Source organism: Sitophilus oryzae, unplaced genomic scaffold, assembly GCF_002938485.1.
Source record: "Sitophilus oryzae breed Bouriz unplaced genomic scaffold, Soryzae_2.0 scaffold_227_pilon_pilon, whole genome shotgun sequence".
NCBI lineage: Eukaryota > Metazoa > Arthropoda > Insecta > Coleoptera > Curculionidae > Sitophilus > Sitophilus oryzae.
Genome location: NW_022146782.1, coordinates 2,469,426 through 2,483,530, shown reverse-complemented (window position 1 = coordinate 2,483,530; position 14,105 = coordinate 2,469,426). Strand labels below are relative to the sequence as shown.

Here is a 14,105-nt window from a genome sequence, read left to right as displayed (position 1 = left end):
CTGCACAGACCAATGATTTCTGTTTACATTTTACGATTTCTTGTTGCAATTTGGTTTGTACAAACCAATTTGCGCAAATTATCTGAGAGTTCAAACCCCCAATTGAAGACCTTAACCTTAATAAAAATATAATAGTATACAAGAGCTAGCAACGTCGGGAAAACGAGAATTTTAAGAAAGCTGGTTCTTTAGTATATCTTTTGCTATGCTCTCCTACTCTCCTAGACGTCTGGCTGCCGGTAGACTACCTACACTGTAAAAAAAAATGAGTGAAATTTCACTCAGATTTCACTCAATACTTTCTCAATTTCTGTCCACACCCGATTGAGTGAAATTTCCACTCTACAGAACCGAGTGAATCTTCAATTCTCAGAGTGAAAAGCACTGAGTGTTTTCACTCAATCGAGATTAGACGAAAGACTCCTTTTTATCATTATTGTTTACCTTGAGTAGGATTTTGATCGATTTTGATAATTTATTCACTTTAAAATGAGTGAACTCACTAAGTGTTGAGTTCAAGACACCTTTTATTGAGTGACTTTTACTCAAATTTGTGTTACACTTAACTCGATTAGTACTCATATCTGAGTATTAATTTCACTCAGTATTGAGAAATATATTCTAAATTATTTTTTTAAAAGCTATATGTAAGCTAACTTGTTATTTTATAACAGGTGGGCAGGTGCCTTTCAAAGGTAAGTTTCAGTTTAGGACATGGTCTCGAACATGTCCATTTCCTAAAATTCACTTTTGGGAGGCATCTGGTCACTTGTAATAAAATAACAAGTTAGCTTACATAGCTTTTAAAAAAATCATTTAGAATATTTCGTTTTTTTTAACAAACCAAATAAAAAACTGTAGAACCTTCAAAAATATTTTTATTTGTCATTTTTATTTGACAAAAAAACAAATAAAACCAAATATAACACTATTATTATAATATCAAAAACATTTTAAAAAGTTTTCAACTCTTTTTGGAAAAAATACAGGAACTTTTTAAGCTAGATGTCTAGAAAAGTTGCATCACATCGCAAAAATCCGCTTTATTAAGAGCATTCGTCAGCTCGGCTACCAACATTCTCGAATATTTCTAATTTCTAAACTAACTTTTAATAACGAAAATCCTCCGGAAAATCCAGATACTTTTCCTCCTGAAAATTAAAAAAAAATGTTATTCTGCCAAATGTTCCAGTTCCCAGTTCCAGATTGAGGGAAAGTACCTAGATTTTCGCTACGCTAATTAGTCCAGGAAACATCCGAGCATTGCGGCAATCAGTAGACGCAGTCGAATTTGAATATATGTTAGGCGGATTTCTGCGATGTGAAAAAAAATGTTCTTAACATAAAACATATTTAGGAGTTATGAGTTCGTATTCGCTTCACCACGCCACGCGGCCACTGTCACACTTTACATCACACACACATACACTATGGACTTGTAACCTGGGCACCTTCGAAGGAACAAGACAACCTACGACTCGAACAGATAATTAAAAACTGAGGAACAGGGAAATAGCTTATTCGGTATCGAAGAAGCGCGTATGACGTATGATTAGTAATGAGCGAAAATACTCTAAACTGGGTGATTTCACTCAAATTTTTATTGTGTAAAACTATAACATGAGTTTTTAAGTGAATTTTTCTATTCCATTACTCAAAGATAGGGGTTATAACTCGAACATGAGCTTATTCAATAGCTATTGATTAAATAGAGATCATATTTGAGTAAAATGATGAATTTACTCTATTTTAGATAAAAATGTACTCAATTATTTCACTCAAAAAATTCACTCCCTGAGAAATATGTGTTCACTCAGGCTGATTTTTTACAGTGTACTGCGCATCACATCTGTACAGATCAGTACATCCCATATTCATACGTTTTATGGGATTTCTCGTTTATGAGTAGAAGATACAATGAAGCGATTTTCACATTACTTTTTTATGAAACTAAATAAGCTACACACATGTTTGTCCTAGCCTCCTTAGTTCCTGAAATACAGAGCGAATTTGTAATGCGCAGAGGTGAACAGATGTTGAATACAGATATGATGCGCAGTAGAGAACGCAACGTCTACCGGCAGCCAGCCGGTCCGCACTCTGTTCAGGAGAGCATAGCAAAAGATATATAAAAGAACCAGCTTTCTTAAAATTCTCTCTCGAAAACTAGCTCTTAGACTATAAGTAAAACAGCGAAATCGTTATGGAAATGAAAATATAAAATGACACCAATCACAAGCAAATCGTATATCCGATGAACGAACAGGGGCGTAGATAGGTGTATGCTATGGGGGTGGTACTATGATTAAGTCGCAAAAAAAATCACCGTCGGAATTTTTTTGTCGAATTAAAACGACGGCGATTTTTTTGTCTTCAAAAAGATATAAAAACATAACACAAAAATTAAAATATAGAGTTGTAAATAACATACACAAAAATGAAACAACGACGTTTATTAGTTAATTTTCTATAAACTATAAATAAAAAATCTAAACTATCAAAAAAAAAACTATAAAAACTATAAATAAAACTACAAAACAAAATCAAGTTTTCTAGTACGCTGTTTGGAAAACCTATCAATAACAGCATCAACATTTATTTCAATATCTTTATGGATATTGATTAGAGTTAACCCCACTAATCTGTCCTGGCCAATAAGAACACTTTGTGTGCTTTTAATTAGGTCGAACATATTATAAACGATAAATCAACATAATTAAAAGCATACAGTGTTCTTATATGTCGGATATTAATTAAAAAAAATCCTTTCATAGTCAATGACTATTTCAATTCTCGTATCTCGTCAAGCGTCAGGGGGGGGGGGGTACTGTCCCCCAGTACCCCCCCCCTTATCTACGCCCTTGTGAACGAAGGCATGAAAATGCAATAAATTTAAAAACTGCGGTAGTACCAAAAAAAAGGGAATTTGACTGATCTGAAACCATTCGATATCAACACTGAAATATAGTACCTATTGCGTTATATTCTCTATACATTCTTCCTGCACCATTATTTCCGAAACTTGCGCTAAAGATTTATTCCGACCAGGATATCGGTACCGCAACGGGAGTAGTACCGAGAGCGAGCACGTCCCATCCTGAAAATTTTCCATCCGTCGCCAATATACGCGGTACTGGCGGTGGCCTGGGTGGGGCCTGGGGACGGGTCGGTCGCGCCGCCGTGGGAAATGCACGGTAGTACGGCCGGGCCGCCGCGCCGCCGAGACCGAGCGGTGCAGCCGTCCCCCCGCGAACCCCCGGTACTGTCTTGGAACGTCGCGGGATCGCGGAGCAGCCGCCGATCTGGATGATTTCTGCGAAGGGGGAGAGGGTTTGCGATGTTTTTCGGAAGGTTTTTGATGTATCGAAGTAGGTACCACCTACTATCAAAAAAAATGCGGCAAAAATATTTTTAAATAGAGGAAAAGTATACATTATGTATTAAAATTAGCATTGTTATTTAAAAATAAAAGGGCAACGACTTAGCTACGTCGAAACACCGCCACCAGTTCCCATTAGAACACCGAAATTAAGCGACGTAAGGCGATACTAGGGAATGGACGGGTGACCGGTTCGAAACTCTGTATCGTGCTGTTGTCCAATAAAGGCAAAAGTGTAAAATCTATTGACACACAATTTAGACACTTCCTAAGTCGGTAGGCCATTGACCATGATATGGCCGAGGACCGCGGTTCGGATTCCGCGTAAACAAAGTAGGCCCCGTGCAGATTAGCCCTGGCAAGGCACCAAAATTCTTAAATATGACTGATGACATTACTCTCAAATGCTTTCTACGATTATTTCAGGTATTTCACTTATTTTGGATGATTAAAAAAATGAAAATTCCCTTTCTCTTTCAAACACGACAGTTTCCTGTTTTGTTGCAAAATCTTCGCCTTAAACAAAGCAAGATCACTCCTTTGTTTGACTAAAACAATAATGTGCAGACAATGTTTAACGAGAAACTAGCAGATTTCCGTTCGAGAGGTACTAAAGTACCGGAAACCCAGCCAATATTTAAAGATATTTACCCAAATAAGTCAGTACCGTATATTATGGTTGAGAAAAAACATGTCTTTAAAGCTCTTGTACTTACTGTCTGTATTCTCTGTATCTAATATTTATCGACAAATCAAACAACAAATAATATTCTTATAATATCATCAGTTTTTTTTTAATTTTAAATTGTTTAAATAAAGAATGGATAATATAGAGCACAACGAACATGTAAAATCGTTACACCCATTTGTATAGTTTAATTTATCAAGAAACACACTACTTTTGATCATTGAAAAATTATTTTCCTACTTTAAATTGATGTTTAAGCTAAATAATTCGACTATTATAATATGTATAGTTCACATCAAATAAACTTTTAGTTACATGATTAAGCTTGACCGGCACAGCGTTGCCCACATTTACATATTTTCTGTTAATCAAAATATTTTAGGCAACAAAAATAAATTAATTATAAATATATAAACAGTTATTATTTACATCAACAAAACTCACCTCCTTAACAGCACTTAAGGGACATAAAGGGTCATTATTACCGTTTTCCCGTTCAAAATAGAGTCTAATAAAGATGCTATGAGTTTTTTACGGCTATTAAGTTGTCTTGGACACTTCGCACTAAAAGAGGTTCTAAAAAGAACAATGTTCGACTGCAAGGTCTTGTAACAGTCAAATTTCCTCGCAACGACCTCTGGGTGCTAGCTCATAAATTATCGCAAATAACTATATTATTTTTGCATCATGTTTACTATAATTTTATTGTTAAAAATTATGCAACCCGATATTATTCAGCTACACATTATTGTCACTGATGCCGACCAGCAGTAGGCTTTTTGTCGACCTCTCATCTATATCGGTTTGGTCATCACTTCTCACTTGTCACTGTCAGATCAAATCAGATGTTTTTGGATTTATTAATCCTTTGTTTTGGTTATTGAAATTTTATAATTATCAGATAAAATTTCGTAGTTAAATTGGCTATTTTTGATGTGGATCGCAGTGTGCAATTCGTTCATTTAATTGTGGGAATTTGTGAGTTAAGTTCGTTCATTGACCGGATATGGAATATGGCTGAGGAGAAAATATTCTAGAACATTGTTTTTTATCTATGCATTTTTGTGAGTTGAACTAGTCAAGATATATAGTTCTCTATCTATATCCTGGAGGGAGATTTCCGGTTGAAATCTGATTTTGTGAAGGAAATCGAATCCTTGCATCACTTCTTGTGTACTCCCCGGCTGAAGAGTGTCGTCGTGAAGAACTGGCTGCCGTTTCGTGAAGCATTCCCTGTTGGTGAATAGCAGGTCTTCCTAGAGAAGGATTAAGGCTTCCGAAACACCTTTGGTCAGAGACGTGGTTGGATTTTGTTGATTTGTATGGACCGCCGACCAATTTCTGCAATGGGATTAAAATAGCCAAATTTTCCGACCGATATTCCGATTCCACGTGCCCAAGAAGTCCCCGAATAGTTCGAAGGTATGCTATAATTCTTCTGCCTATTCTAAGTCAATGCTCAACTGATTTTTGTTCATATTGTTGTCTGGTTTTCGACTTTTCCACGCCCACGTGGTGTAGAAAGACTGTTATCTTTCTTAAGTCTTATTTGGTTGTTCGTAATTGTAGAGCAAGAAGACCGATCCAGACCGTAGCACAGAACAGTCCAGAATTCCATTCGTACCTGTTGTCCGTGTAGAGGTACCCGTTGGACATCATAAACCCTCGTTGAGGTAAAGTTCAGATTTGATTAGTCCTTCTTTATTACCTTTATTAACTCCTACACGTTGTGCTAGTCCTTGTTCTATAATTGAGGCTCTTTTCTGAGACAACCAATATTATTTAGGGTTTTTTTATGTTCGCCAATTGAAACCTCACCAACTTGCCTTTCATCTGTATGTCTGCTGACATCCGTGGGCTCCAGTGACAGTACACCGAGCTGCTGTACCCTGCTGTAGCCACCCCATAGCTATACACCGTAGCTCAGCCGGAGGAACTTCCGAGCTGTTTCAAGATTGTACATCGATTAGAGTAAGACTGTTTAGATTTAGTTTGCTATTTGTATTCCGCCCTTAGAGCATACTTAGTTTAAGTTAAGGGGGATGACGTCTTAGTTTTAGAATAGCTTATTAGACCATCTTCATTTTTCATTTATTCTTATCGATTTAAACTTTACTTCATTTCATATACATTTCATCATTTTCTTTATACATTTAACTCTTTTGATATTTCAATAAATTGCTTAAATATTTTTAGTAGTATTATTTACAGTCTAGTCTCATATTTAAGTTAGAGTCACTTAAGTTCAAGTAATTATAATATATTTGAAGTTCATGGTAGTTACACTCAACAGTTCGAGGTTAGTGTTGAAGTCTACTTAATAGTAACATCTTTTATGCCGAGTTCATAGAGTATAATCTCGTGGCGCCCTTTTATTAAGATCTTTGAACCCCGGCCACCCGGCTGTTAAAATTAAAAGCTAGTGGCCTCTATATGCAACTCATCCAGATTAAGTAAACTTTGTGTTTTATTGAACTAGTAAAAATTTTTAAAAAGCTTAAAGGTACATTCAGGGTGAGAGCGTCGAGCGTCGCGTCACGTTTGCGTCGCGTCCGCGTGTCGAAATGAAATCAATTCACTTAACTTAAATTAGACCGTTCAGGCAGACAGCGTCGCGTTTGGCGTTGCGCTAGCGTCCGCTGGGAAATACCGCGCACGCCCCTGTAGAAAAAACTACAACTAGTAATACACAGGTGTGAGACTGGAAGTGTTGCATAAGCCATATGAAGTTTGCTCCAAAAGTTTGGAATAATTGCCGGCAGTCGTTAACCGATAACGAACATTTTAGTGCCAGATGCGTTTTTCATCTATCTTTTCGGCAATTTAATCGGTTGATAATTAGTAGTTCCTGTGATTATTAAAAGCAGCTTGATTTTATTTCCACTTACTAGTAAGCAAGCGATCACCAATAAAATGTAAATACTTTTGCTAAAATAAATTTTTAGGTAAAAAAAACGGCTCCCGGGGAAATACCGCGCAAAAACAAAACAAACAATAATTTTTTTATAGCTTGTTTCTTTTAGTTTATGATGCTCAAAACATACCAAAGGGCATCAGAGAAAGGCAAATGGTCAGCGGATGCACTTAAATCAGAACTGGAAACTATGGTAGAAAAAAGAAGAGAGAAAAGAGAAAAAAAGAAGCAAGTAATGTAAATATGAAGGAAAAGAGAAGAGACAAAAGGCAGAAAAGAGAAGCAAATATTGCATTGAAGAAAAGAAAACTCTCAACAACTTTAGAAAGTAAAAAAATCAACAAGAAGCCGAACCACATTCGCAATATTAAGTTTGATAACGATGATACTGAACCTGAGAGTTATTCTGAAAGCGAGCTTTGTGTTGATGATGACTTAGACGAAGTTGATCCTTTCCCAACCCATGAAGATGACATCTATTTAATTTGCGGAGAGTTTGGAAGGGACAACGAGGTCTGGTATCGGCTGTAATGTCTGCTCAAAGTGGGCACATGCTGCTTTTTTTTATAAATATCTGTGTTAGAATGTGTTTTTTATGTTAATATACAATAATGTATCTTTACTTTTCTTCTCACTATCATCTTTTTTATTATTTGTGTTATATACCTGTATTTTATGTACAATAAAGTCTTAGTTAAACTGCCTTAAAATACCTCAATGCGGTATTACCCAAAAGCCGGGGTAATACCGCGCAGTCACACATTTTTATTTTTTTGTGTTAATAGGTACAACAAAACAAAAATGAAACATTTCAAACAAAAATGTTTCATTTTCGATGTTGCAATAGTTTGTATATTGTATCAATACTTCTCATACAAAAAATTACCAAACCATCACAGTGACAGTTGTATCTGTCATTTTAATTCACGGGTAAATGGTATTTTCTGTCTATTTCTTTTTTGGATGTCGTCTGTCGAAATCTTAACTCTCATGAGACAGACTATTACCACGTATATTACTCGAATATTTGTGTTTGCATGTTTGATAATAAATATTGTATAGTCTGTCCAACGAGCCAGGAAAGATTTCGACAAGGAACATCCAAAAACTGACATAAAATACGATTTGCCTACGTATTAAAATGACAGAGACAACTGTCACTGTCCTGGATTCTCTCTTCGGATAGACTATATATTAAGTCGATCCAGTGAGAGGATAAATGATAATGACGGTTTGCTGTCATTTAAGTCGTAGGTAAATTGTATTTTCTATCAATTTTTCGATGTCATTTGTAGAGTGTTGAAATTTGAAATCTATATAAATATTGTATAGTCTGTCCAACGAGCCAGGAAAGATTGCGACAAGGAACATCCAAAAACTGACATAAAATACGATTTGCCTACGTATTAAAATGACAGAGACAACTGTCACTGTCCGGGATTCTCTCTTCGGCTAGACTATATATTAAGTCGATCCAGTGAGAGGATAAATGATAATGACGGTTTGCTGTCATTTAAGTCGTAGGTAAATTGTATTTTCTGTCAATTTTTCGATGTCGTCTCTAAAGTGTTGAAATTTGAAATCTATATAGCTTCTTATTTTAGTAATTGCTGATAATATGTTAAGAAAATCTGTAGAAAGCAAAACAAATCGGTAGATTTTTTCTTCAGATTGATAAATAAATAATATATACCCTCTTCTATTTGAACTTTTCGGTAGAAAATATTTTAGGTACAGTTGAGTTTTTTGAATAGATGTTACACGTACAATACAATTATCAAACAAAAAATATTTCTTAGAATATTAAATGCCTCTTTTTGTTGTTGCTCCAAGAATTATGTACCTCATACTTTTGTAGTCCTGATGATTCACTTATCATCACAGATTCTTTCCAAAAATTCAGAGGGTGTGAAGTGTGAATACAGAATTAAGGTGTATATTTACCTATTTCTCAGTCTCAGCTGTACTTCTAGTAAGTCGAATCTTGTCGCGCCAAGATGGGCTTCTTAGAATATGGATTAAAAGTTACAAGAAAACCATTTTATCAAAGCAAAACACGCATGTATGTTGTTCTAGCAAATAGGCATAGACTAATATGTGCCAGTTTATATACCTATACACTATATGTTTCATAGAGTAAATAAAAAAAGAAGTAACTTAAAAATAGAATATTCTTGAGTAGATAAACGCATTATCATTGACGGTATTTTAAAACACCCAAATATTACCATATTTGGGCTTTTTTTTTGGAGAATAAAGCTATGAACAAAAATAAACACTTGTAATACACAAATAATGTAACAACAAACTAAATAATACACGAGATATAAAAAATATACCTAGAAACGACATTTTTATAACGAAATAAACTACGTTACACCCTGTATATCTCGAAGCTCCAGCATCTATAAAGAAAGGATGCTTTATTCGCGACCAATAAGAAGACGAGGCGTGCTTTTCTTAAGCACATCCTCCGAGTCCAAGTAGTTTCGATTAAGCGAATCATGCTTACGTAACTGCAGCTTGTATAAAGGACGATTACAAATCAAAAATTCGAAAAGCGTAATGAATCGAACTCCGCCTCGACGTACAACACAAAAAAAACAAGAATAAAAGACAGCTGAAACGACTACCATTGTCAGACGATTTATTTTTCTGGTCGTTATTATAATTTACGCATTGTTATCGGAAGAATTGTGAGTTTTAACATCAAAAAACCTGTTTGGATTGCTTTAAAACAAAAATTTCCACTACAGAGAGTGAAATATTACTTGTCATGTATGTTATCTTAAATTTAGAAAAGAATAAAATAACAAAATTGCGTTTATTTAAATAGTTTTTTAAAAAATTTGTTTGACAGTGCCATCTACCAAGTACTAACTGAACTATTCTCCGTTTTTTATTTACAGAAATCTAATGAACTCTGAAAGTGTTTAAAACTTTGCCATTGACTCCTAGATAGCATACATCAAAATGAATTGAAGTTAGGCAACTAAAAATACATATATTATGAAATCTAACCTAAAATATTATTTTTCAGATGAAAAATATTTTTAGTAAAAATTCAACTGATTAATTACAAAATGTCATGTACTAAATTAAAAGATCCAGCGAATCATTTTTTTCGAATAAGATAGTACAGTTTCAGAATGTGACACGTATGTATGTTCCTTTGTGTTAATTCCTTGCAAAAGGGCTTATAACGCAGGTGTAAAATTACCTACATAGTACAGAAATAGTTCCAAACTAAAAATCAATTTCATGTCGCCAGGTTTAGATAAACATCTTCATTCTCTATTGTATGTAATATGGATTAATTTGCAGCTACCACTGTTCTCTCTCTACGATGACATTATGTGGAGTGCAGTCTATGCTATTCCATTCAAGACAATAACATTTATTTTCTATTCCCTTTAAAATGTACGGAAATTTGAGTCCAGAAGATGAATACTCCACCAAAATTGAAAGAATTATTGGAGAGAATACTGATTTAACCAGGGACTTGGAGAATTGGATGTCAAAATTACCGCAAAGTTTGAAATTAGTTCCTATAATTTATTTAGCCATTCCAGGTTATAGATAAATATAGACATTTCTATCGAATAATAGATATAAAGATGTTTTTTAGGTTCACATGATAGTTTTACTTCAAATATAACAGCTGCTTGTGGTGTTTCACCGGACTCAGGTGAATTACTACAAGATTTGCACTGGCTTATCTGTGTAAAAACTATAATAGCTCGTTGGACCAAGACACAAAGTTTTCCAGTGAATGATCAGTTAAAATCAGGGATTAGGTATTAAAATGAAACAAAGAAAAACAAGCTTTATTAGATGAAACTATTTATTATTTCAGATATTTCGATTTAAGAATTTCAACAAAGAAAAATGATACCGATCTTTATTTTTGTCACGGAATGTATTCTTTCGAAGTAAAAGGTGTGTTAAGTGATATTTCTTTGTTTCTAGAAACGCATTCTCATGAAGTAAGTACCTAACTTTTCTTACTGTAATAAATCAACAAGAAAATTGTCTAATTCTGAACTTAGTTCATTTGTTGTATTATTTTCATATGTTGTGTTGTTGCTTGTAAATTCCAAAGATGCTGCTTGGCTGTTTAGGAATGCTTCAAGTTCGTCCATTAATGGTGTCATATTATCTTTGTCATTATTTCTTTGACTTATCGCTGATAAATCTAACTTTTTATTAATATCGTCTATACCTCTCGTGATAACGATACACTGGCTTTCGTTTACGGGATAGGGGCATTTTAGATCGGTACAAATCAAAATTGCATGGGTCATGTTAATTTGTTTGGGTTCAAGCTGTTTGCTGCATGTTGGGCATGTATCTATCACCTAAAATCAATTTTTGGAGCTTGTTACTTTAGTTCTACTGATTAATATCCGAAATTCTTACCATTTTTGATGAATATAAATGTATTTTTACATTTTTATGTGTAAAAATATTTTGATTTCGCTATCATAACCTCACCAAAGTAAACCTCACGTTTGCCAGTTCATTTTTCAGCGGTAGTTCAAATGTCCTGTAGACAGGACCGGATTTTATTTCTAAATATAATTTTTTTTTTCAGTTCATGTTTAAAAGTTTTATTGTCAACACCGTGTTGAAAATTGACTTTAAATTTTATTAAATTTAATTTACTTTAGATAAAGTAAATTAAATTTTAATCTAATAAATTAAATAGATATTTAATTTATTAGATTATTATTAATTTATTATCTTTTTTAATTTATTTATTACTTTTTTATTGTAAAATTCTATCCAGAGGGAAATCAAAAATTTGTTATCTAATATATCAAATTTATTACTAAAAATGTAACAAAATAAATAAATGAATTAAAAAAGCAGTGTTATAGAATAATATCGATATTCTTAAAAAAATCAATCGATATTTTTTTGAGAGGGAAAATCATATCGATCTTTTTGCACGTCCCTATCTTTTTAGAGTAGTTCAATTGACTCCTAGTCAACAGGACCGGACTTTTTCTTAATTCTAAAAAATATAAAAGCATTCTTGATATTGTTTATAGATTGTAATATTGGATTGTCAGCATTTTTACGGATTCACACAAGAAACCCACTCTAAACTGATGCAAATGATTACCAAGATGTATGGCACTAAGCTACTGCCTTATTCGGATCATATGGACCATTTATCTCTAGACTACATGACAAATCAATTTAGATATCAAGTATTAATCGCGTTTATTTTAGGAAAATTATCAAAATAACGGTTTTTTATATGTTTTTAGGTAATTGTGATATACCGATCAGACGCGGCGCGTTTTGGTCAGCCTTTATTTTGGCCTTCCGCAAGTTTTCCCAGCCCTTGGCCTGATACAATTGACCCTAATGTCCTTTTTAACGCCTTAGACAATGGTATTAAGGAAAGGTCAGAAAATGTAGGGTTCATCACGCAGTGTGTTCTGACGCCTAGTGTTTCTGATATTTTCGCGCACTTATTCAGTAAGAATTAAGATTATTTATTTATTTATTTATTTATTTATTAATACCAGTTAATTTACAATGTAGAAATACATGATAAACCGCAGAGAGACAGAGCTCTGTACGCGGACCGGTTTAACTTAAAAAATTAACAACTAAAAACTAAAAAACTAAAAAACTAAGAAGTATGAAACAAAAATAAATATAAATACAAACAAAAATAAAGATCAATTACTCATAACTTAAGCTACAGGCGATCAGTATTCCGCTTTAGCCAAAACCTGATAGTTCTCTTCAAATTTTTTTTTTCCACTGTTAAATTTTTCAATTCAGTTGGTAAGAGATTGAAAATTTTTATCGCTTTAATGTAACTGTCTTTATCACTTATTCTTTTGCTATTTTTTGGTATAATTATGTATTAGTATTGTATTTTATGCTTGTATACAGGGTATTTTCTCCAGACGAAATTTTACATATTTTTTAGTGTATAACAATAAATTCAGAACCTTTTTGTCTCTAGAAATTTTTTCTACAGTCTACTGAATTTTTTCGCACTTTTTCATGTAACACTCTGTATATTTTTTAGATACGTTAAAAGAGAAGCTTGCCATCGAGTTTGAGGATCAGAGAACTGGTTGGATCAGTAAACAGATCCCGGGAAGGGGAGGTGTCAACATAATAATCGGGGATTTTGTAGATTTAGCTGATAATTTGTTTACGAAAACCGTTATAAACTTGAATCTGAAGCTACTAGGAGACCTGCCTAAACCTCTTAATTCGGTTATTATTGTAAATGGATATAACAGATATTAAAGCAAAGAAAAACTAATCATGTATTTATAATTTGAAATCAATGATGACTATTTTAGTCTTCCACTTCCAACATTTAAAATAAAATATATTGAATAATATATATATTATTAATAATAATATTACAGATAACTAATATACCAGTTCTAGATTTTACAGTATTTTATAGAGGATAAAAAATATACAATATACTAATTTAAGTTGCATCTATAAATGCTTTTTCGTTACTACTAGTCGCATTAACTTGCCATTATGTTATTTATATAGAAAAATATAAATTATTTTTTTAAATATTATGATGAAAAAATTCAGGTTGATAGACCTGCTCTAGATCTTTACTTACGTAAATGCATTTATATAAACCATTGTAAAATATGTCTTAAGATTATTTTAAAATGTTATGTACACGTATACCTTATATCTTCAGTGTATTTTATGTGCCAGTATTCTTGTCGTATATGTTTTTTTACTTTTTATAAAAATATTTAATTCATATCAGTATTATTTAACCCCGTGTTAATGTTTGTGTTATAATAAAAAATGGAATATATATTCTTAATAATTTATCTTTATTGCTTTTGATTGAACCTTTGAATAAGAAGACTAAGGAAGGAGCATATCAAAAATCTTAGGTACACCGCGATGGGCCTCAAATATGGCCGACTTAAATTCCGGTTTATCAGTGTCGTTCTAATTTTATTTAAAAAATGTAAAACTATGATGTAGGGTAGACGTGGGGTAGACTCAATAATTTGTTGTTTTATTTTACGTTGTGAATAAATGTTGGTAGTTATTAAAATTGTTATAAAAATATATAATTCTAATAAAAATAGATAAGTTATATA

The 14,105-nt window shown here is 33.1% G+C and overlaps 1 protein-coding gene and 1 long non-coding RNA gene across 2 annotated transcripts; one reads left to right on the top strand and one right to left on the bottom strand.

Moving 5' to 3' along the window:
• The first annotated feature begins 9,997 nt into the window (after positions 1 to 9,997).
• LOC115884320 (PI-PLC X domain-containing protein 3) lies at positions 9,998 to 13,279 on the top strand. Its single transcript, XM_030902864.1, has 7 exons — positions 9,998 to 10,252; positions 10,306 to 10,553; positions 10,610 to 10,778; positions 10,838 to 10,967; positions 12,036 to 12,197; positions 12,258 to 12,471; positions 13,037 to 13,279. The coding sequence occupies exons 2-7, from the start codon at positions 10,400 to 10,402 to the stop codon at positions 13,261 to 13,263; spliced, it is 1,056 nt and encodes a 351-aa protein (XP_030758724.1). The 5' UTR covers positions 9,998 to 10,252; positions 10,306 to 10,399; the 3' UTR covers positions 13,264 to 13,279.
• LOC115884321 lies at positions 10,797 to 11,591 on the bottom strand. Its single transcript, XR_004050545.1, has 2 exons — positions 11,401 to 11,591; positions 10,797 to 11,339 (listed from the first exon to the last, which is right to left on the bottom strand). It is a non-coding gene; the product is annotated as an uncharacterized LOC115884321 (long non-coding RNA).
• Positions 13,280 to 14,105: the final 826 nt, after the last annotated feature.